Source organism: Oncorhynchus clarkii, chromosome 20 (genome assembly GCF_045791955.1).
Source record: "Oncorhynchus clarkii lewisi isolate Uvic-CL-2024 chromosome 20, UVic_Ocla_1.0, whole genome shotgun sequence".
Lineage (NCBI taxonomy): Eukaryota > Metazoa > Chordata > Actinopteri > Salmoniformes > Salmonidae > Oncorhynchus > Oncorhynchus clarkii.
In genome coordinates this window covers 45,181,449-45,203,212 of record NC_092166.1, presented here as the reverse complement: position 1 = coordinate 45,203,212, position 21,764 = coordinate 45,181,449, and the positions used below count along the sequence as shown (strand labels likewise).

Below are 21,764 nucleotides of genomic sequence, written 5' to 3'. Positions count from 1 at the left end.
ATGTCGTGACGTTCAGGTTCAGGATATGCTCAACACATCCCACTCACACCCTGTGACAAACTAACTTAAGTTAAGAACGACACACTTCTCATCTGTGCCTCTGACACTGTTCCGTCATTGAAGTACATAGAACAACAACTCTCCCATTCTTCTTCCAAAAAACAAAAGGAATGGAAAATGTGTGTATGTAGGACTGGCTGTGGTCTATCTGTAGTCTAAAACAAGGGTTGTGTTAAACATATTTCCATCAAATATCCATTTTAGATACAAATAAATAATGAAAACATACATAGTGCTTTCACACCCCTCGACTTTTCCACATTTTGTTGTGTTACAGAATTTAAAATGGATTACATTTAGATTGTGTGTCACTGGCCTACACACAATACCCCACTACACACAATACCCCATAATGTCAAATTAGAATGATGTTTTTACTTCTTTTTTTTTACACTTAAATAAAAACTGAAATGTCTCAAGTCAATAAGTATTCAACCCCTTTGTTATAAATAAGTTCAGGAGTAAAAATGTGCTTAACAAGTCACATAATAAGTTGCATGGACACATTCTGTGTGCAATAACAATGTTGACATTGAATATCTCTTTGAGCATGGTGAAGTTATTAATTACACTTTAGATGGTTTATCAATACACCCAGTCTCTAGAAAGATACAGGCGGCCTTCCTAACCCTAACTCAGTTGCCGGAGAGGAAGGACACCGCTAGGGGATTTCACCATGAGATCAATGGTGACTTTAAAACAGTTTAATGGCAGTGATACAACATCGTAGTTACTCCACAATACTAACCTAAATGACAGAGTGAAAAGAAGGAAGCCTGTACAGATTAGAAATATTCCAAAACTTGCATCCTGTCTGCAATAAGGCACTATCTTAAAACAGCAAACAATGTGGCAAAGAAAAACTTTATGTCCTGAATACAAAGCATTATTATTAGGGCAAATACAACACAACTCATCACTGAGTACCATTTTTTTTCAAGCATGGTGGTGGCTGCATCATGTTATGGGTATGCTTGTCGTTGGCAAGGAATAGGACGTTTATTTAGGATAAAAATAAACAGAATAGAGCTAAGCACAGGCAAAATCCTAGAGGAAAACCTGGTTCAGTCTGCTTTTCAACAGACACTTGGAGACAAAGTCACCTTTCAGGAGGACAATAACCTAAAATACAAGGCCAAATATTCACTGGAGTTGCCAAGTTACAGTTTTGACTTAAATCAGCTTTACAATCTATGGCAAGACTTGAAAATGGCTGTATAGCAATGATAAACAACCAACTTGACAGAGCTTGAAGAATTTTTGAAAGAATCATTTGAAAATATTGTACAATCTAGGTGTGCAAAGCTCTTAAAGACGTACCCAAAAGAACTCACAGCTGTAATCACTGCCAAAGGTGATTCTAACATGCCTTGTTGATTCAGGGGTGTGAATACCTATGTAAAATTGTATTTCTGTATTTCATTTTCAATACATTTGCTAACATTTCAAATGTTTCCATTATGGGGGTATTTTGTGTAGATAGGTCAGAAAACAAATCTTATTTAAATCACTTTTTGAATTCAGGCTGTAACACAACATAATGTGGAATAAGTCAAGGGGTATGAATACTTTCTGAAGGCACTGTAGCCGTGAGAATATACATCTCTGAACAAGACATTCTACTCAAATGAAATGCCGGATAATGTGACACTAATCATGATTAACCAAAGCTAGCGTAACACATAATGATCGATGCCCCGACAAAACAGCTCGGTTGTACATGTGAACTCAACTTGATGTCGAAAAATTAGGCGAAAAAAATCTACTCTTTGGTGAATTAATGTTGTGCATGTGTGTGAGTCTGTCTAATTAACTAAACACATGTGTATGTATTAAACATCTTACATGTCCTATTGAAAAACATTGAGTTACGTCAAATAAATATCTAATCAGAGTTACAAATTTGGCATGGCTTTCATTCTGAGAGTTCAACCCTCCCATGTATCATATCATGCCATCTAGTTCACAAATGAGCTCTATTACAAACAGAGTTATGATTCACATATTCCTCATTTGACACCTCATCGTCACTTGTCCTTGTCACAGACCGAGTGGCCCCCGAGTGGCCCTTTTAGTTTCCAGGCACTGCCAGGATATAACCGGAGTGGCTCTTGGTGAAGTCTGGCTGCGATTGGTTGATCTTGGGCTCCACAATGACAGTGCACTTCCTGCCATTCATACTGCACTGGATGGGACTGGCGATATTCACCTGCAGCTTCCTCTTCTCACTGCAGAGAGGGAGAAAGAGAGATAAAAAGAAAAACGTGTCAAATCAAATCGTATTGGTCCCAAGGTTAGCAGATGTTAATGCGAGCGTAGTGAAATGCTTCTAGTTTCGACAGAGCAGTAATATTTAACAGTACCAAGAATTAGAACAGGTTATGGTAGAAAGAGTTTTAGATACTCAGCTCCGTGGTCCTGGAATTCTCTCCTGAACATTTTAACATTTGATGATCTAGTCTCGTTGGTGGAGTTTAAACACTTGGTCGATGTAAATATCATAAAAGAGTGTAATTGTCTTTAGGACAGCTGTTTTTTTGTGTTTTTTTTTACATAATATGTCATTGTTGTACTGTGTGTGTATATAGTTTTGTTTAATGTTGTGTTAGTGTATGGAAATTGTTTTGTTTGAAACTTTGTTCCTCCGGATGCTATTGGACCAGGTCTCTCTTGAAAAAGAGATTAAATAACGTTTAAATAAAATAAAATAAAAAATAATAATCTAAGTAATCTAACAATTCCACAACAACTACCTAATACACACAAGTCTCAAGGGATGGAATAAGAATATGTACATATAAATATATGGATGAGTTATGACCAAGCGGCATAGGCAAGATGCAATAGATGGTATAAGATACAGTATAAACATATGAGATGAGTAATGTAAGATATGTAAACATTATTAAAATGGCATTATTTAAAGTGACTAGTGATCCATTTATTAAAGTGGCCAATGATTTCAAGTATGTACAGTGGGGCAAAAAAGTATTTAGTCAGCCACCAATTGTGCAAGTTCTCCCACTTAAAAAGATGAGAGAGGCCTGTAATTTTCATCATAGGTACACTTCAACTATGACAGACAAAATGAGAAAAAAAATCCAGAAAATCACATTGTAGGATTTTTAATGAATTTATTTGCAAATTATGGTGGAAAGTAAGTATTTGGTCAATAACAAAAGTTTCTCAATACTTTGTTATCCTCTTGGTACTAGGGGGCAGTATTTTCATTTTTGGAAAAAAAACGTTCCCGTTTTAAACGGGATATTTTGTCAGGACAAGATGCTAGAATATGCATATAATTGACAGATTTGGATAGAAAACACTCTAACGTTTCCAAAACTGTAAAGATATTGTCTGTGAGCATAACAGAACTGATGTTGCAAAATCCAATCCGGAAGTGCCCCAGGTTTTGAAAGCGCTGCGTTAAAATGAGTCCCTATTGAACTGTGAGTGTGCTATGAACCAGCTTACACTTTCTACGTATTCCCCAAGGTGTCTACAGCATTGTGACATAGTTTTACGCATTTATGTTGAAGAATAGCCGTAGGCGGCCACATTGGGTAAGTGGTCACACGGTGGCAGAGGTAGCCATTACTCCAATCGGTCCTAATGAAAATTGTCCCGACGGATATATTATCGAATAGATATTAGAAAAACACCTTGAGGATGGATTATAAACAACGTTTGCCATGTTTCTGTCGATATTATGGAGCTAATTTGGAATATTTTTCGACGTTTTCGTGACTGCAATTTCCGGTCGATTTCTCAGCCAAACGTGAAGAACAAACGGAGCTATTTCGCCTACAAAAATAATATTTTGGGAAAAAATGAACTTTGGCTATCTACCTGGGAGTCTCGTGAGTGAAAACATCCGAAGTTCAAAGGTAAACGATTTAATTTGATTGCTTTTCTGATTTGTGACAAGGTTGCCTGCTGCTAGCAAGGCATGATGCTATGCTAGGCTATCGATAAACTTACACAAATGCTTGTCTAGCTTTGGCTGTAAAGCAGATTTTGAAAATCTGAGATGACAGGGTGATTAACAAAAGGCTAAGCTGTGTCTCAATATATTTCATTTGTGATTTTCATGAATAGGAATATTTTCTAGGGATATTTATGTCTGTTGCGTTATGCTAATTATTGTCAGGCGATGATTACGCTCCCGGATCCAGGATGGGGAATATCAAGAGGTTAAATACCCTTTGTTGGCAATGACAGAGGTCAAAAGTTTTCTGTAAGTCTTCACAAGGTTTTCACACACTGTTGCTGGTATTTTCCTCCATGCAGATCTCCTCTAGAGCAGTGATGTTTTGGGGCTGTTGCTGGGCAACACAGACTTTCAACTCCCTCCAAAGACTTTCTATGGGGTTGAGATCTGGAGACTGGCTAGGCCACTCCAGGACCTTGAAATGCTTCTTACCAAGCCACTCCTTCGTTGCCCGGGCTGTGTGTTTGGGATCATTGTCATGCTGAAAGACCCAGCCATGTTTCATCTTCAATGCCCTTGCTGATGGAAGGAGGTTTTCACTCAAAATCTCACAATACATGGCCCCATTCATTCTTTCCTTTACACGGATCAGTCGTCCTGGTCCGTTTGCAGAAAAACAGCCCCAAAGCATGATGTTTCCACCCCCATGCTTCACAGTAGGTATGGTGTTCCTTGGATGCAACTCAGCATTCTTTGTCCTCCAAACACGACGAATTGAATTTTTACCAAAAAGTTATATTTTGGTTTCATCTGACCATATGACATTCTCCCAATCTTCTTCTGGATCAACCAAATGCTCTCTAGCAAACTTCAGACGGGCCTGGACATGTACTGGCTTAAGCAGGGGGACACGTCTGGCACTGCAGGATTTGAGCCCCTGGCGGCGTAGTGTGTTACTGATGGTAGGCTTTGTTACTTTGGTCCCAGCTCTCTGCAGGTCATTCACTAGGTCCCCCCGTGTGGTTCTGGGATTTTTGCTCACCGTTCTTGTGATCATTTTGACCCCACGGGGTGAGATCTTGCGTGGAGCCAAAGATCATGGGAGATTATCAGTGGTCTTGTATGTCTTCCATTTCCTAATAATTGCTCCCACAGTTGATTTCTTCAAACCAAGCTGCTTACCCATTGCAGATGCAGTCTTCCCAGCCTGGTGCAGGTCTACAATTTTGTTTCTGGTGTCCTTTGACAGCTTTTTGGTCTTGGCCATAGTGGAGTTTGGAGTGTGACTGTTTGAGGGTGTGGACATGTGTCTTTTATACTGATAACAAGTTCAAACAGGTGCCATTAATGCAGGTAACGAGTGGAGGACAGAGGAGCCTCTTAAAGAAGAAGTTACTGGTCTGTGAGAGACAGAAATCTTGCTTGTTTGTAGGTGACCAAATACTTATTTTCCACCATAATTTGCAAATAAATTCATAAAAAATCCTACAATGTGATTTTCTGGATTTTTTTTCTAATTTTGTCTGTCATAGTTGAAGTCTACCTATGATGAAAATTACAGGCCTCTCTCATCTTTTTAAGTGGGAGAACTTGCACAATTGGTGTCTGACTAAATGCTTTTTTGCCCCACTGTATATAGGCAGCAGCCGCCCGGTATTAGTGATTGCTGTTTAACATTCTGATGACCTTGAGATAGAAGCTGTTTTTCAGTCTCTCGGTCCCAGCTTTGATGCACCTTGTTAAGCATGTATCGTATATACCTTACAGCTGGTACATCAATATTAACAGAGAAAGAGAGAAAGTATGGTGTATGATATGTAGTAAATGCTAAAGGGCTTTTTACACCAAAAACATTTATATGGTTCACCTTCAATTGACTGTGCATCCTTCACTGTTGTGGATATGCGTCGTCATAATATGGAAAAGACCTAAAGCAAACTTGATGCTAATGGGCATAGATATAGACTATAGAACATTTTAGCATATACCCCAGGAATGATCCATGTGCCTGTACTGTTGGTATGGCTCACCAGCCGATTGCCTTTAAGTGCTTGTCACATCTAGTTAGGGATTTTCTGTCTGAACGGCCATTTTGCACTATTCCCTCTTTAAGAGGATCAATGAGGCAAATCAAAAATGTGTTGAGGAAGAAACCGTTATTTGTGAGGGAGTCAGGGTGTGAGTGTCTGCAAAAAAAAGGTGTGTTGAAAAGTGTGTGTCTAAGAAACATACAGTGCATTCGGAAAGTATTCAGACCCCTTCACTTTTTCCACATTTGTTACGTTACAGCATTATTCTAAAATTGATTAAATTACATTTTTTACTCATCAATCTACACACAATACCCCATAATGACAAAGTGTAAACATGATTTTAGAAATGTTTGCAAATGTATTAAAAATAAGAATCTTATTTACATAAGCTTTCAGACCCTTTGCTATGAGACTCGAAATAGAGCTCAGGTGCATCCTGTTTCCATTGATAATCCTTGAGATGTTTCTACAACTTGATTGGTGTCCATCTGGGGCAAATTCAATTGATTGGACATGATTTGGAAAGGCACTCACCTGTCTATATAAGGTCCCATAGTTGACAGTGCATGTCAGAGCAGAAACCAAGCCATTAGGTAGAAGGAATTGTCTGTAGAGCTCCGAGACAGGATTGCGACGAGGCACAGGGAGGGTACCAAAGAATTCTGCAGCATTGAAGGTCCCCAAGAACACAGTAGCCTTCATAATTCTTAAATGGAAGAAGTTTGGAACCACCAAGACTCTTCCTAGATCTGGCCGCTCAGCCAAACTGAGCAATCAGGGGAGAAGGGCCTTGGTCAGGGAGGTGACCAAGAACCCAATGGTCTCTCTGACAGAGCTCCAGAGTTCCTCTATGGAGATAGGAGAACCTTCCAGAAGGACTACCATCACTACAGCACTCCACCAATCAGACCTTTATGGTAGAGTGGCCAGACAGAAGCCACTCCTCAGTAAAAGGCACATGACAGCCCACTTGGAGTTTGCCCAAAGCCACCTAAAGGACTCTCAGACCATGAGAAATAAGATTGTCTGGTCTTATGAAACCAAGGTTGAACTCTTTGGCCTCAATGCCAAGCGTCACATCTGGAGGAAACCTGCACCATCCCTACGGTGAAGTATGGTGATGGCAGCATCATGCTGTGGGGATGTTTTCAGCGGCAGGGACTGGGAGACTAGTCAGGATCGAGGGAAAGATGAACAGAGCAATGTACAGAGAGATCCTTGATGAAAATGTGCTCCAGAGCACTCAGGAACTTAGACTGGGGAGAAGGTTCACCTTTCAACAACGACCCTAAACACACAGCCAAGACAACGCAGGAGTGGCTTCGGGACAAGTCTCTGACTGTCCTTGAGTGGCCCAACCAGAGCCCGGACTTGAACCCGATCTAACAGCTCTGGAGAGACCTGAAAATAGTAGTGCAGCGACACTCCCCCTCCAACCGGAAAGAACTTGAGAAGATCTGCAGAGAAGAACGGAAGAAACTACCCAAATACAGGTGTGCTAAGCTTGTAGCATCATACCCAAGAAGACTTGAGGCTGTGTTCTCTGCCAAAGGTGCTACAACAACATTGTGAGTAACGGGTCTGCATACTTGTGTAAATGTGATATTTCATTTTTTTTTATATATATAAAAACGGGGTATTGTGTGTAGATTGATGAGTGGGGGAAACGATTCCATAAATTTTAGAATAAAGCTGTAATGCAACAAAATATGGAAAAAGTCAAGGGGTCTGAAACATTTCTGAATGCACTGTAACTAGAGCTACCATGCTAGAGAGAGAACTACAGCTCATTGAAAGAGAGGGAGAGAGAAATGCTTCCCTCTCACCCTGACACCATTTCTCGCTAGGCACTGTTAACAACGACCGCTCGCACCGTTTGTCAAAATACGTAATTAATTAAAACACCCTTGGTGATTCGCGGAAACGCCCGGAGCCAAAGCATCCACTCAGCCAGTGGTATTAAAGTTAGTTACGCAACAACGCCTCACAAGCAACAACAATTAACTCAAACTACCCATGCCAGACTTCTTCGTCTGCATTATACATACATTACTGTAGCCCAGCGATGAGGGCTGCGGCGGTGCAGGGTTACCATGGAAACCATGTGAACCTCTACATCTGTCATGGCCGCCCCTGACAGCCAATAGGACGGCAGCTCTGATAAATGTCTCTCGTCTGTCTGTCTGTCTCAGAGGATAGCATGGCAAGCATATCCACAGGGCTGCTATCAGCTCACTTGAAGGACAAGCAGGGTTAAGCTTACAAATACACGTAGTATGCACAGACAGACGTTGTGCATAGAATATACAGACAATGTATTGGACACCTTTATATGTGGTAAATACTAAGAAACGCTTAAAAAAATGTAATATCCCTTGTAAAATCCCTGGCACACAAAAATGCTGTGGAAAAAAACGGTCATTTGTGGACGGTAACATGCACCGAATAATGCGATTATTGTGGAAAGTCAGATTAATAAAATAGTTTGATTAAAAAGTACATGATTTGCGAGAATAATGATTTCCCTAATCATTCTGTTTACATGGACACATCTGAAATCAGGTCTACCTGGTGGCACTCTGATGAATGCAGGAAAACACCAATCAAAATAGACATTCTACCACAGCGAGCATGTTATTTTTGGGAAGCTTATTTGATTCTGAGTACGGACATAAAGTGTGAAAACTACTTCTAAGACACATTCATTCAGTTGTTTCCGAACACACTTCACTCGCACTAAAGAGGGAGGCTCGATCGGCTGGTGCTGGCACATGCACAGATCAAAAACACCGCTGGAGATCGATTAAGGTGTTTACATGTCCTAATCATTCGAAAGACTGCTCAGAATGCCAGGGGTTTTAATCAGCGTATGCGTACTTCAATTTTGAGACAAGATTAAGGTAAATTGAGTAAATTTAGAGTACATTGTTTACATGCCTATTGCATAACCTGCCATAATCGGTTTAATACCGAGTTATTAGTGTGCATGTAAACGTACTCAATCCAATATTTAGTGACCAGTCTTAGTCAAGCCATTTCCCCAGGGAGAGACAGACACCACTGCTTCTACTCTCCTACTAGAAAATCTATTATTTCCTAATCTCTTTCGCAGTAACTGTGTATTTTCTTCACTAGAGATCTTCTGGCCCATCTACCCCATCCTCTCCGAGGATAGAGTGGAGGAAGAGACTCAGGGAAATCAACATGGCAATCTGCATCCAGGCAACACAATTGACTCAGTTATCCTTTTAAAAGGTTTTTTTTTTTCGTCATGGAGCCAAGCTCTCCTGCCTCCTGCAAAATATATGAGAAATTCCCATACTTAAGATATACAGGTAAAGTCACTCAGCAAAACCATCATGACTTGCAGAAGACTCTGGACTTGTGCTCAGGATCAGGTTATATATAGGTTACATATATGTTAAAGTCTCTTTCGAAGTGCAATGCTGCAAAGTATCTATCAAACTAACTAATGACAGATAGGTTTTGTAGTAGTTTTGTAGTAGTATGACGCAAATACTGGCAGATTATTGCAAATATGGGCAGCGCATGTGAATAGAGTGTTTGTGGCAGAGACAGACGGCGCAATGATGGGCCAGATGATCAACAAGAGCACAGGTTCTGTGCCAAGAGCAATCACATGCCCACAGTGCACGCAGGCACACGCACGCATGCACACCCGAGCCAGAGGGAGGGTCTCCACAAGGTTCTGTTTATGTGGATGGGAGAGGGAGATGAGCTCCCACTGTTTGTTTGTCAGATCTCTGGCCCTGCTTTCCTTAACAGTCTAAAATAAAAACCCGCCAGCCTCCTCTGATCAATATTGAGATTGTGTGTGTGTGTATATACACTGCTCAAAAAAATAAAGGGAACACATAAACAACACAATGTAACTCCAAGTCAATCACACTTCTGTGAAATCAAACTGTCCACTTAGGAAGCAACACTGATTGACAATACATTTCACATGCTGTTGTGCAAATGGAATAGACAACAGGTGGAAATTATAGGCAATTAGCAAGACACCCCCAATAAAGGAGTGGTTCTGCAGGTGGTGACCACAGACCACTTCTCAGATCCTATGCTTCCTGGCTGATGTTTTGGTCACTTTTGAATGCTGGCGGTGCTTTCACTCTAGTGGTAGCATGAGACGGAGTCTACAACCCACACAAGTGGCTCAGGTAGTGCAGCTCATCCAGGATGGCACATCAATGCGAGCTGTGGCAAGAAGGTTTGCTGTGTCTGTCAGCGTAGTGTCCAGAGCATGGAGGCGCTACCAGGAGACAGGCCGGTACATCAAGAGACGTGGAGGAGGCCAAAGGAGGGCAACAACCCAGCAGCAGGACCGCTACCTCTGCCTTTGTGCAAGGAGGAGCAGGAGGAGCACTGCCAGAGCCCTGCAAAATGACCTCCAGCAGGCCACAAATGTGCATGTGTGTGCTCAAACGGTCAGAAACAGACTCCATGAGGGTGGTATGAGGGCCCGACGTCCACAGGTGGGGGTTGTGCTTACAGCCTAACACCGTGCAGGACGTTTGGCATTTGCCAGAGAACACCAAGATTGGCAAATTCGCCACTGGTGCCCTGTGCTCTTCACAGATGAAAGCAGGTTCACACTGAGCACATGTGACAGACGTGACAGAGTTTGGAGACGCCGTGGAGAACATTCTGCTGCCTGCAACATCCTCCAGCATGACCGGTTTGGCGGTGGGTCAGTCATGGTGTGGGGTGGCATTTCTTTGGGGGGGCCTCCATGTGCTCGCCAGAGGTAGCCTGACTGCCATTAGGTACCGAGATGAGATCCTCAGACCCCTTGTGAGACCATATGCTGGTGCGGTTGACCCTGGGTTCCTCCTAATGCAAGACAATGCTAGACCTCATGTGGCTGGAGTGTGTCAGCAGTTCCTGCAAGAGGAAGGCATTGATGCTATGGACTGGCCCGCCCATTCCCCAGACCTGAATTCAATTGGGCACATCTGGGACGTCATGTCTCGCTCCATCCACCAACGCTACATTGCACCACAGACTGTCCAGGAGTTGGCGGATGCTTTAGTCCAGGTCTGGGAGGAGATCCCTCAGGAGACCATCCGCCACCTCATCAGGAGGATGCCCAGGCGTTGTAGGGAGGTCATACAGGCACGTGGAGGCCACACACTACTGAGCCTCATTTTGACTTGTTTTAAGGACATTACATCAAAGTTGGATCAGCCTGTAGTGTGGTTTTCCACTTTAATTTTGAGTGTGACTCCAAATACAGACCTCCATGGGTTGATAAATTTGATTACCATTGAGAGTTGAATGTGCTTACAACAAAATCAGACAAAAATTATGTAAAGAAAAAAGTATTTAATACGAATATTTCATTCATTCAGATCTAGGATGTGTTATTTTAGTGTTCCCTTTATTTTTTTGAGCAGTGTATGTGGACAGCATGTTCAGGTGTTTCTGCCTGTTACTACTGTGTGAGGGGGGAGGGGGCTGAGGTTAGTAGAGTGTAGAGATGGACCGATAGTCCATTCATGTTTGACAGATAGCCAACTCCCCTCCCAAATTCAACACACGTCTTACGGCCAACCCCCAATCCAGTCTTCCAGAACACAAGCAAACAAACCTCCCCCCAAGGAGGCGAGAGAGGATGAGATAGGAGATGATATACAAAAGAAGGGGGAGGAGGAGAGAAGGAATAGATGAGAAAAGATGAAAAAAGGAGAAATGCTCTATGGACCACTGGCTCCAGATAATTATACCTTCTCTAAGTTCCTTCTATTTGTTCTCAGACATGTCTCCTCCTGACTTTCCTGCCCCAAAAAATCCAATGTAATTCATAGATCCAAGATGGCGTAGCAGTCGGACGTGTGTTTTTCTTGTCCCGTGTAAATAATCGCTTCTCGTTTCTTTCCCGTATATATTTCATATATATTTTAATCTCACTTTCCATCTACAGACTGAATATACTCTCCTGCAACCCGTCTCACCCAATGTGATACAGATCTGCTATTTTTATACTTTACAACCAAAACCCCCATCAGAAGCTAGACAGCTAACTAGCTACTAGCTAGTAGTCAGTTAGTCACTGCTAGCTGTCTTCACCGTTAACTCGGACACCAGCCAGCTTCAGCTAGGTCAATACCTGCCAGTCTGCACAGCGCGATATCAACCCAGAGCATATCGGACTGCTTTTCTTCTACCACATCTCCGGATTCCTACCGCAAGCTCTGGATCATTACACCGGATCATTGCAGCTAGCTAGCAATCCGAGTGAATACTCCTGGCTAACGCCTCTGTCTCGAAGCAAGCACCAGCTAGCCTTGAGCTAGCCTCGAGCTAGGCCCATTTCCCGGCTAGCCGAAGAGGTCTACCAGCTAATTCTTGGGCTACAATACCTCTTTTGCCAATTGGCCTGAACCCTTTATTGCCGACACAGAGCCCGGTCAATCCATCACGACTGGTCTGCCGACATAATCGCCTGAGATGGTTTCAACAGGCCGAAGACCCATCTGCTGGCCCCGGCCCGCTAGCTTTCTGAATCGCCGTGTCTCCAGCTCGCCTCATGTTGTAGCGAATACCAACGACTCCCTGACTCCCCTATTGCTGCTCATTGAACCCTATGATCACTCGGCTACACATGCCTCTCCCTAATGTCAATATGCCTTGTATACCGCCACTTAGGTTAGTTATTATTGTTTTATTTCACTGTAGAGCCCACAGCCCCGCCCTAAATGCCTCAGATGGCTCTTTTGTCCCACCTGCCACACATGCTGAGACCTCACCTGGCTTAACTGGTGCCTCGAAAGACGCAACCGCTCTCATCGTCACTCAATGCCTAGGTTTACCTCCACTGTACTCACATCCTACCATACCCTTGTCTGTAAATTATGCCCTGAATCTATTCTACCACGGCCAGAAATCCGCTCCTTTAATTCTGTGTTCCCAACGCACTAGACGACCAGTTCTTATAGCCTTTAGCCAAACACTGGTTAACCCAGGCCCTGAAGCCCCCAGCATCACACCTGTTCCATAGGCATTCTCATTTGTTGACTTCTATAACCGTAAAAGCCTTGGTTTCATGCATGTTAACATTAAAAGCCTCCTCCCTAAGTTTGTTTTATTCTCTGCTTTAGCACACTCTGCCAACTGATGTCCTAGCCGTGTCTGAATCCTGGCTTAGGAAGGCCACCAAAAATTCAGAAATGTCCATCCCCAAATACAACATTTTCCAACAAGATAGAACTGCCAAAGGGGGCGGGGTTGCAAAAGAGATAGTCTGCAGAGTTCTGTCATACTATCCAGGTCTGTGCCCCAAAAATTTGAGCTTCTACTTTAAAAAAATCCACCTTTCCAGAAATAATTCTCTCACCGTTGCCCCAGCTGTGCCCTGGACACCGTATGTGAATTGATTGCCCACCCATCTATCTTCAGAGTTCGTACTGTTAGGTGATCTAAACTGGGATATGCTTAACACCCCGGCCGTCCAACAATCTAAGCTAGATGCCCTCAATCTCAGACAAATTGTCAAGGAACCTACCACGTACAACCCTAAATCCGTAACCATGGGCACCCTCATAGATATTATCCTGACCAACTTGCCCTCTAAATACACAAATGCTGTCTTCAACCAGGATCTCAGTGATCACTGCCTCATTGCCTGCGTCCGTAATGGGTCTGCGGTCAAACGACCAACCCTCATCACTGTCAAACGCTCCCTTAAACACTTCAGCGAGCAGGCCTTTCTAATCGACCTGGCCCAGGTATCCTGGAAGGATATTGACTTCATCCCGTCAGTAGAGGATGCCTGGTTGCTCTTTAAATAAGAATGCCCTATTAAAAAAATTTAGAACTAAGAAGAGATCTAGCCCGTGGTTCACCCCAGACTTGACTGCCCCAGCACAAAAACATCCTGTGGTGTACTGCATTAGCATCGAATAGCCCCAGCGATATGCAACTTTTCAGGGAAGTCAGGAACCAATATACACAGTCAGTTAGGAAAGCTAAGGCTAGCTTTTTCAAACAGAAATTAAAACGTAAAACGGACTATCCTACCGATCCTCGACTTCGGCGATGTCATTTACAAAATAGCCTCCAACACTCTACTCAGCAAATTGGATGTAGTCTATCACGGTGCCATCCATTTTGTCACCAAAGCCCCATATACTACCCACCACTGCGACCTGTATGCTCTCGTTGGATGGCCCTCGCTACATATTCCTTGCCAAACCCACTGGCTCCAGGTCATCTATAAGTCTTTGCTAGATAAAGCACCTTATCTCAGCTCACTGGTCACCATAGCAACACCCACACATAGCACACGCTCCAGTATGTATATTTCACTGGTCAGCCCCAAAGCCAACACCTAATTTAGCCGCCTTTCCTTCCAGTTCTTTGCTGCCAATGACTGGAACGAATAGCAAAAATCACTGAAGTTGGAAACATATCTCCCTCTCTAACTTTAAACATCAGCTATCAGAGCAGTTTACCGACTGTACCTGTACACAGCCCATCCAACTACCTCATCCCCATATAGTTACTTTTTATTTTTTGCTCTTTTGCACCCCGGTATCTCTACTTGCACATCATCATCTGCACATCTATCACTTCAATGTTAATGCTAAATTGTAATTATTTTGCCTCTATGGCCTATTTATTGCCTTACCGCCCTAATCTTACTACATTTGCACACATTGTACATAGACTTTTCTATTGTGTTATTGACTGTACGTTTGTTTACCCCATGCGTAACTCTGTGTTGTTGTCGCACTGCTTTGCTTTAACTTGGCCAGGTCACAGTTGTAAATGAGAACTTATTCTCAAATTGCCTACCTGGTTAAATAAAAGATGAAAAAAATAAATAAAACAAATAAATATTGAACCTGAAGACTAGACTGTGAACCACATACAATACAACACCAGGAGGCAAAGAACCCCTCCCAAGTTAAAACCTGCTCAAATGCAGCAACAGCTGCCCTTCAAAACCACCCTAATCCCAGGTTATTATTGAACAAATCATTACGGAAGCCAGCCTTCTCCTCCAATAGTTATTAAGCTGTGAGAGTGCGGCAAATCTGCCTGCAGATATCTCCTCCTCTCTGTCTCTTTCTCCTCTTCTCCTTTTTTTATGAAAAGAAGCGCTATATACTCTAACTGGGGAGATTACTAAGTAGGTCATCTAAAAATGTTGGGGAAAACAGCTTAGCAGCAAAAAGTCTATTGATCAAAGACATTCCCCGCTGAACTTAGAGAGGAGAGGAGGAAGAACAAAAGCAATCTGAGAGGTTTAAAAGGAGGTTAAGATGAAGAAAGAGGGAGAGAGAAAGATTGAGAAAGAGGGAGAGAGACATACACACACACAAACACACTCACACAACAGCCACACAGGAGCCATGAAGTGCGGCTGCCAAGGAGAGCATTGATCACAGCCAAACGCCTCCATAGTGTAGCCTAGCTCAGCGCCTAATGTACTGTAGAAGTGGAGAGAGGGGTGGGTCAAAAGGACGGGACAATAATACTAGAAGTCCCTTTCTTAGTTATAGAGATCCTATAATGTATCTCTACACCATGTGTCATCATAGTGGAGGTTCTTCAAGCTGGTGCAGAATTGTTTATATTTTTTATTTAACTTTTATTTAACTAGGCAAGTCAGTTAAGAACAAATTCTTATTTACAATGATGGCCTAGGAACAGTTGGTTAACTGCCAAGTTCAGCGGCAGAATGACAGATTTTCACCTTGTCAGCTCGAGGATTCGATCTAGCAAACTTTCGGTTACTGGCCCAACACTCTAAACACTAGGCTACCTGCTGCCCTTCCTCGCCACTCCTCTCCTCACCTCTATACCGCACTCCACTCCTATCCTCCTCCTGAAGGACACAGCTATTATGCAGGTGTTCATTCCAACCTTCACTGACAATTGACAATAAGTGTTTGGATTTTCACTAAAATATTATTAAGCATTAATCACATTTTTGTACTTGAATAATGATTTAGTCAACTTACTGTCAAAATGACAAAAACAGTGAGTCAGTCACATCACATTTGTATTGCCTCATTAACTTATAGTAAACTTCAATCACTGACTGTGTTGTGCACAAACATACATAACCTTCTCCTACCAACATATCTTTCTGAATAATATGATTTTCTCTTCCCAACAGCAGAAATATGACAAACAAACATGTATATAAGAATATAGAAAAATTATCTGGCCGGTTGGGCGTACTGCCAAATTCTCTATAACGATGTTGGAGGTGGCTTATGGTAGAGAAATTAACATTCAATTCTATGGCAAAAGCTCTGGTGGACATTCCTACAGTCAGCATGCCAATTGCACACTCACTCAAAACTTGAGACATCTGTGGCATTGCATTGCATTGCGTGACAAAACTGCACATTTTAGAGTGGCCTTTTATTGCACCTGTGTAATGTACATGCTGTTTAATCAGCTTATTGATATTTCACACCTGTCAGGTGGATGGATTATCTTGACAAAGACTAAAATGCTCACTAACAGGGATGTAATCAAATTGTGACTGACCATCTGGATTCGGTTTTATGTAGCAAAATTTGAAATAGTGTTTTTTACATTAGATAAAAGTAGAGACTCAGAGCTACAAAATGGTATATCATACACTGCATATGAGGAACAATGGGAAAGTAATTCTGCTTTAAAAGATGATCAACTTGTTAACTCACTTTTGAGAAAATGGACTTTGAATGTTTTGGTATCTAGTGAAAGGCTCTTTGTCTACACCCATTCAGCATCGTTCACACCCTCTTAAGCTTTAGCCCCACCCATCTCGTTTAGCTGTCAGAGCGAACACTTGACTGGCCGATGATTAGATAACAGCTAAGGCAGCTAACATTAGCTAGTTAAACAACAATGAACAGTGCCAACAATGCCACAGTCCTGGGAGCTAAACAACCAGGTTCAATGTTAGCTGGCTAACATTAGGCTCTAAGTAGAAAAGCTAACGTCTCTGGGATACAAATTAACCTAGCTATGTAAACAGCGTTTAAGATCACACGTCACGTAACGTTTGCTAACGAGCCAGCCAGCTAACGTTAGCTAGTTAAACAACAATGAACACAGTGCCAAATCATGTCGTTACTACCCTGCATGAATACCGCTAGCTAGCTAATAGTACACTTGAAATTAAACCACTTTCTGTCAAAATTAGAAACGTGTAATATCTGAAAATGTAGCTAGCTTACGCTAGACTATCTTACCTGTATACATCATCATGCATGATGGATGCGTCTCCCTGTCAGGAATGCCATACCACAGTTGCCCTTAGTTTGAAGATGTAATCCGGAGACCAGTGTTTTCCCCACCTCTTTAGCTATCATACTCTAATTCCACTTCAAAACGTGATCCTCCAGAAAGTGGAGAGCAACACCTATGCAGCTCCACTACAAAATACATTTAAAAAAGAGACGCGTTCGACAGGATTACCAACACAGACTGACGAGCTCAAATAGTCAGAAGCCTTCTATATGGCAGACCAATCTGAACTCATCTCTTGGCATGTCCAGCCCACTCAATCATGGCTAGTGGGAAGGTTGCTCACGTTTTCTGTGGCTTAACCAATAAGGCCCGTAATTTAACAATTTTATTTGTATTAACAGATGGCATACAAGGTTTGTTATTAAGGCACATGAAAGTTCACAATGGTCGAGAAGGTATTTCTGCCCCAAAACACATTTTGATAAAACTGCTCTCATGTGAAATCGTGACTTGCGACATACGCCTAGTTTCCTGATTCGGGTCACATTTGTGCACAAAATTTGAGAGAAATAAGTTTTTGAGTATGGAACATTTCTGGGATCTGTTATTTCAGCTCTTGAAACATGGGACCAGCACTTTACACATTGCGTGTATATTTTTGTACAGTGTAGAACAGGTGCTAATGACGTTGAACAGGATCTAATTACCATTTCGCCCAGTGATGTTGTCTAGTCACTAAACCTCGAGTCAGAATCGACCCCGAAGTCCCCTATAGCTGAAGTCCGAGTCTCAGTGTTCGAGTCCTGGTCCAAGTGCTCAAGTCTTTAGTCAATGGGTCCACATTAACTCAAAATGTCATGTCTTGTCATGTTATGTCTTGTTCCTGTTCTTTCTCTTCACTCTGTCTCCCTCTGCTGGTCGTATTAGGTTACCTTCTCTTTCTCTCCTCCTCCAGCTGTTCCTCATCTCCTCTAACTACCTCGTTCACCCTCTTCCCACCTGTTCCCTTTTTCCCTCTGATTAGGTCTCTATTTCTCTCTCTGTTCCTGCTTCTTTCTTTGTCAGATTCTCGTTTGAGTTTCTCATGCCAGAAACAAACTATCGTCTCGTTTGCTTCACCCTTGTCCTGTCCCGTCCTGTCGGAATCCGCCTGGCAAGTGCATCCTGTACACAGCTAACTGTCTTGTCGTTTGTACTGTGTCCAGTTCATCTGATGCTACGTGAGATCAGGTACCACTGTTCCTCTACGACCCGCGCCTACCCAGAGAGACCTGCAGCCTGTCGCCGCTAACCCAGCTATTCTCCTCTGCTGCTAAGAAGGGGGCTCTTTTGTAATTATCAGAAGGACTTTTTGTTTCATTTGTCGCCCTCTCTGCGGGTTGTCTATTTTTCCATTATCTACATCTGAAGAGGATCTATGTCTTCCCTGTGTTTACATTAAAATACTCTATTTTTGTTAAACCGCTTTTGGGTCCTCACTCACCTGCACGACAGAAGAATCTGACCAAGATGGACCCAGCGACTCCGGATCCTTTCCACTCAGCCGTCGAGATCCAGGGAGCGATGCTAGGCAGACACGAGGAGGAATTGTCTGCTGCTCGACATGCCGTCGAGACCCTGGCCGCCCAAGTCTCCGACCTCACAAGACAGATTCACCATCTCCGCCTCGAACCACCGGCCACTTCCAGGGCTTCCGAATCTCCGGAGCCCAGAATCAATAACCTGCCGTGTTACTCTGGGGAGCCCACTGAATGCCGCTCGTTCCTCACTCAGTGTGATGTTGTGTTTTCTCTCCAGCCCAACACTTACTCCAGGAGCACAGCTCGTATCGCCTACGTCATATCTCTCCTTACTGGACGGGCTCGTGAGTGGGGCACGGCAATCTGGGAGGCGAAGGCTGAGTGTACTAACCAGTATCAGGACTTTAAGGAGGAGATGATACGGGTTTTTGACCGTTCTGTTTTTGGGGAGGAAGCTTCCAGGGCCCTGTCTTCCCTATGTCAAGGTAATCGATCCATAACAGATTACTCTATTGAGTTTCGCACTCTTGCTGCCTCCAGTGACTGGAACGAGCCGGCTTTGCTCGCCCGTTTTCTGGAGGGTCTCCGCGCGGAGGTTAAGGATGAGATTCTCTCCCGGGAGGTTCCTTCCAGCGTGGATTCCTTGATTGAACTCGCTATTCGCATAGAGCGACGGTTTGATCTTCGTCGCCGAGCTCGTGGAAAGGAGCTCGCGTTCTCCGTTGCCCCCCTCTCCGCATCACTACCATCTTCCTCCGCCGGCTCGGGTTCTGAGCCTATGCAGCTGGGGGGTATCCGCATCTCGGCTAAGGAGAAGGAACGGAGAATCACCAACCGCCTCTGTCTCTATTGCGGTTCCGCTGGTCATTTTGTCACTTCATGCCCAGTAAAAGCCAGAGCTCATCAGTAAGAGGAGGGCTACTGGTGAGCGCTACAACTCTGGTCTCTCCTTCAAGATCCTGCACTACCTTTTTGGTCCAACCCTCACTGTCTCTGGTAATCATAGCGAAATCATTTCTTTTTTAATTTTTCGTTCACCTTTTACACCTGTTGTTTTGGGCCATCCCTGGCTAGTTCGTCATAATCCTTCTATTAATTGGTCTAGTAATTCGATCCTCTCCTGGAACGTCTCTTGTCATGTGAAATGTTTAATGTCTGCTATCCCTCCTGTTTCCTCTGTCTCTTCTTCACAGGAGGAGCCTGGTGATTTGACGGGGGTGCCGGAGGAATATCACGATCTGCGCACGGTGTTCAGTCGGTCCAGGACCTCTCTTCCTCCGCACCGGTCGTATGATTGTAGTATTGATCTCCTTCCGGGAACCACTCCCCCCCGGGGTAGACTATACTCTCTGTCGGCTCCCGAACGTAAGGCTCTCGAAGATTATTTGTCTGTAGCTCTCGACGCCGGTACCATAGTCCCCTCCTCCTCTCCCGCCGGAGCAGGGGTTTTTTTTGTTCAGAAGAAGGACGGGTCCCTGCGCCCCTGCATAGATTATCGAGGGCTGAATGAGATAACAGTTAAGAATCGTTATCCGCTCCCTCTTATGTCTTCAGCCTTCGAGATCCAGTGGTTGGAGGGGGCGACCGTTCCTTTTGTCGTTTGGACTGACCATAGGAACCTTGAGTACATCCGTTCTGCCAAACGACTTAAGTCGCGTCAGGCTCGTTGGGCTCTGTTTTTCGCTCGTTTCGAGTTCGTAATTTCTTATCGTCCGGGCTCTAAGAACACCAAGCCTGATGCTTTATCTCGTCTCTTCAGTTCTTCAGTAGTCTCCACCGACCCCGAGGGGATTCTCCCTGAGGGGCGTGTTGTCGGGTTGACTGTCTGGGGAATTGAGAGGCAGGTAAAGCGAGCACTCACTCACACTCCGTCGCCGCGCGCTTGCCCTAGGAACTTTATTTTCGTTCCCGTTCCTACTCGTCTGGCCGTTCTTCAGTGGGCTCACTCTGCCAAGTTAGCCGGCCACCCCGCCGTTCGGGGTACGCTTGCTTCCATTCGTCAGCGTTTTTGGTGGCCCACTTGGGAACGTGACACGCGTCGTTTCGTGGCTGCTTGTCCGGGAACTCCCCTCCTGCCGGCTGTCTCAGACCGCTTCCCATTCCCTCTCGACCGTGGTCTCACATCGCCTTAGATTTTATCACCGGACTGCCTTCGTCAGCGGGGAAGACAGTTATTCTTACGGTTGTTGATAGGTTCTCTAAGGCGGCTCATTTTATTCCCCTCGCTAAGCTCCCTTCTGCTAAAGAAACGGCACAAATCATCATCGAGAATGTTTTCAAAATTCATGGCCTTCCGTCAGACGTCGTTTCGGACAGGGGCCCGCAGTTCACGTCTCAATTTTGGAGGGAGTTTTGCCGTTTGATTGGGGCTTCCGTCAGTCTCTCGTCCGGCTTCCACCCTCAGTCTAACGGTCAAGCCGAACGGGCCAATCAGACTGTTGGTCGCATCTTACGCAGCCTTTCTTTTCGTAACCCTGCGTCTTGGTCAGAACAGCTCCCCTGGGCAGAATACGCCCACAACTCGCTTCCTTCGTCTGCGACCGGTCTATCTCCTTTTCAGAGTAGCCTCGGGTACCAACCTCCGCTGTTCTCGTCTCAGCTCGCCGAGTCCTGCGTCCCCTCCGCTCAGGCTTTTGTCCAACGTTGTGAGCGCACCTGGAAGGGGGTCAGGTCTGCACTTTGCCGTTATAGGGCGCAGACTGTGAGAGCCGCTAATAAGTGTAGAACTAAGAGTCCTAGATATTGTCGCAGTCAGAGAGTATGGCTCTCCACTCAAAACCTTCCCCTTAAGACAGCTTCTCGCAAGTTGACCCCGCGGTTCATTGGTCCGTTCCGTATTTCTCAGATCATTAATCCTGTCGCGGTGCGACTTCTTCTCCTGCGATATCTTCGTCGCGTCCACCCGGTCTTCCATGTCTCTTGTGTTAAGCCCGTTCTTCGCGCCCCCCCCCATCCCTGTCGAAGGCGCACCTATCTACAGGGTCCGTAAGATTTTGGACATGC

General features: G+C 44.1%; 1 protein-coding gene across 1 annotated transcript in view; it reads right to left on the bottom strand.

Moving 5' to 3' along the window:
- Positions 1 to 431: 431 nt before the first annotated feature.
- The window catches only part of LOC139376412 (unconventional myosin-Id), a 123,872-nt gene continuing 102,539 nt past the window's right edge, over positions 432 to 21,764 (bottom strand). Inside the window, exon 22 of the mRNA XM_071118980.1 lies at positions 432 to 2,288. Within this exon, the coding sequence (XP_070975081.1) occupies positions 2,132 to 2,288 (157 nt within the window). The 3' untranslated portion in view covers positions 432 to 2,131. The remainder of the gene's footprint in view (positions 2,289 to 21,764) is intronic.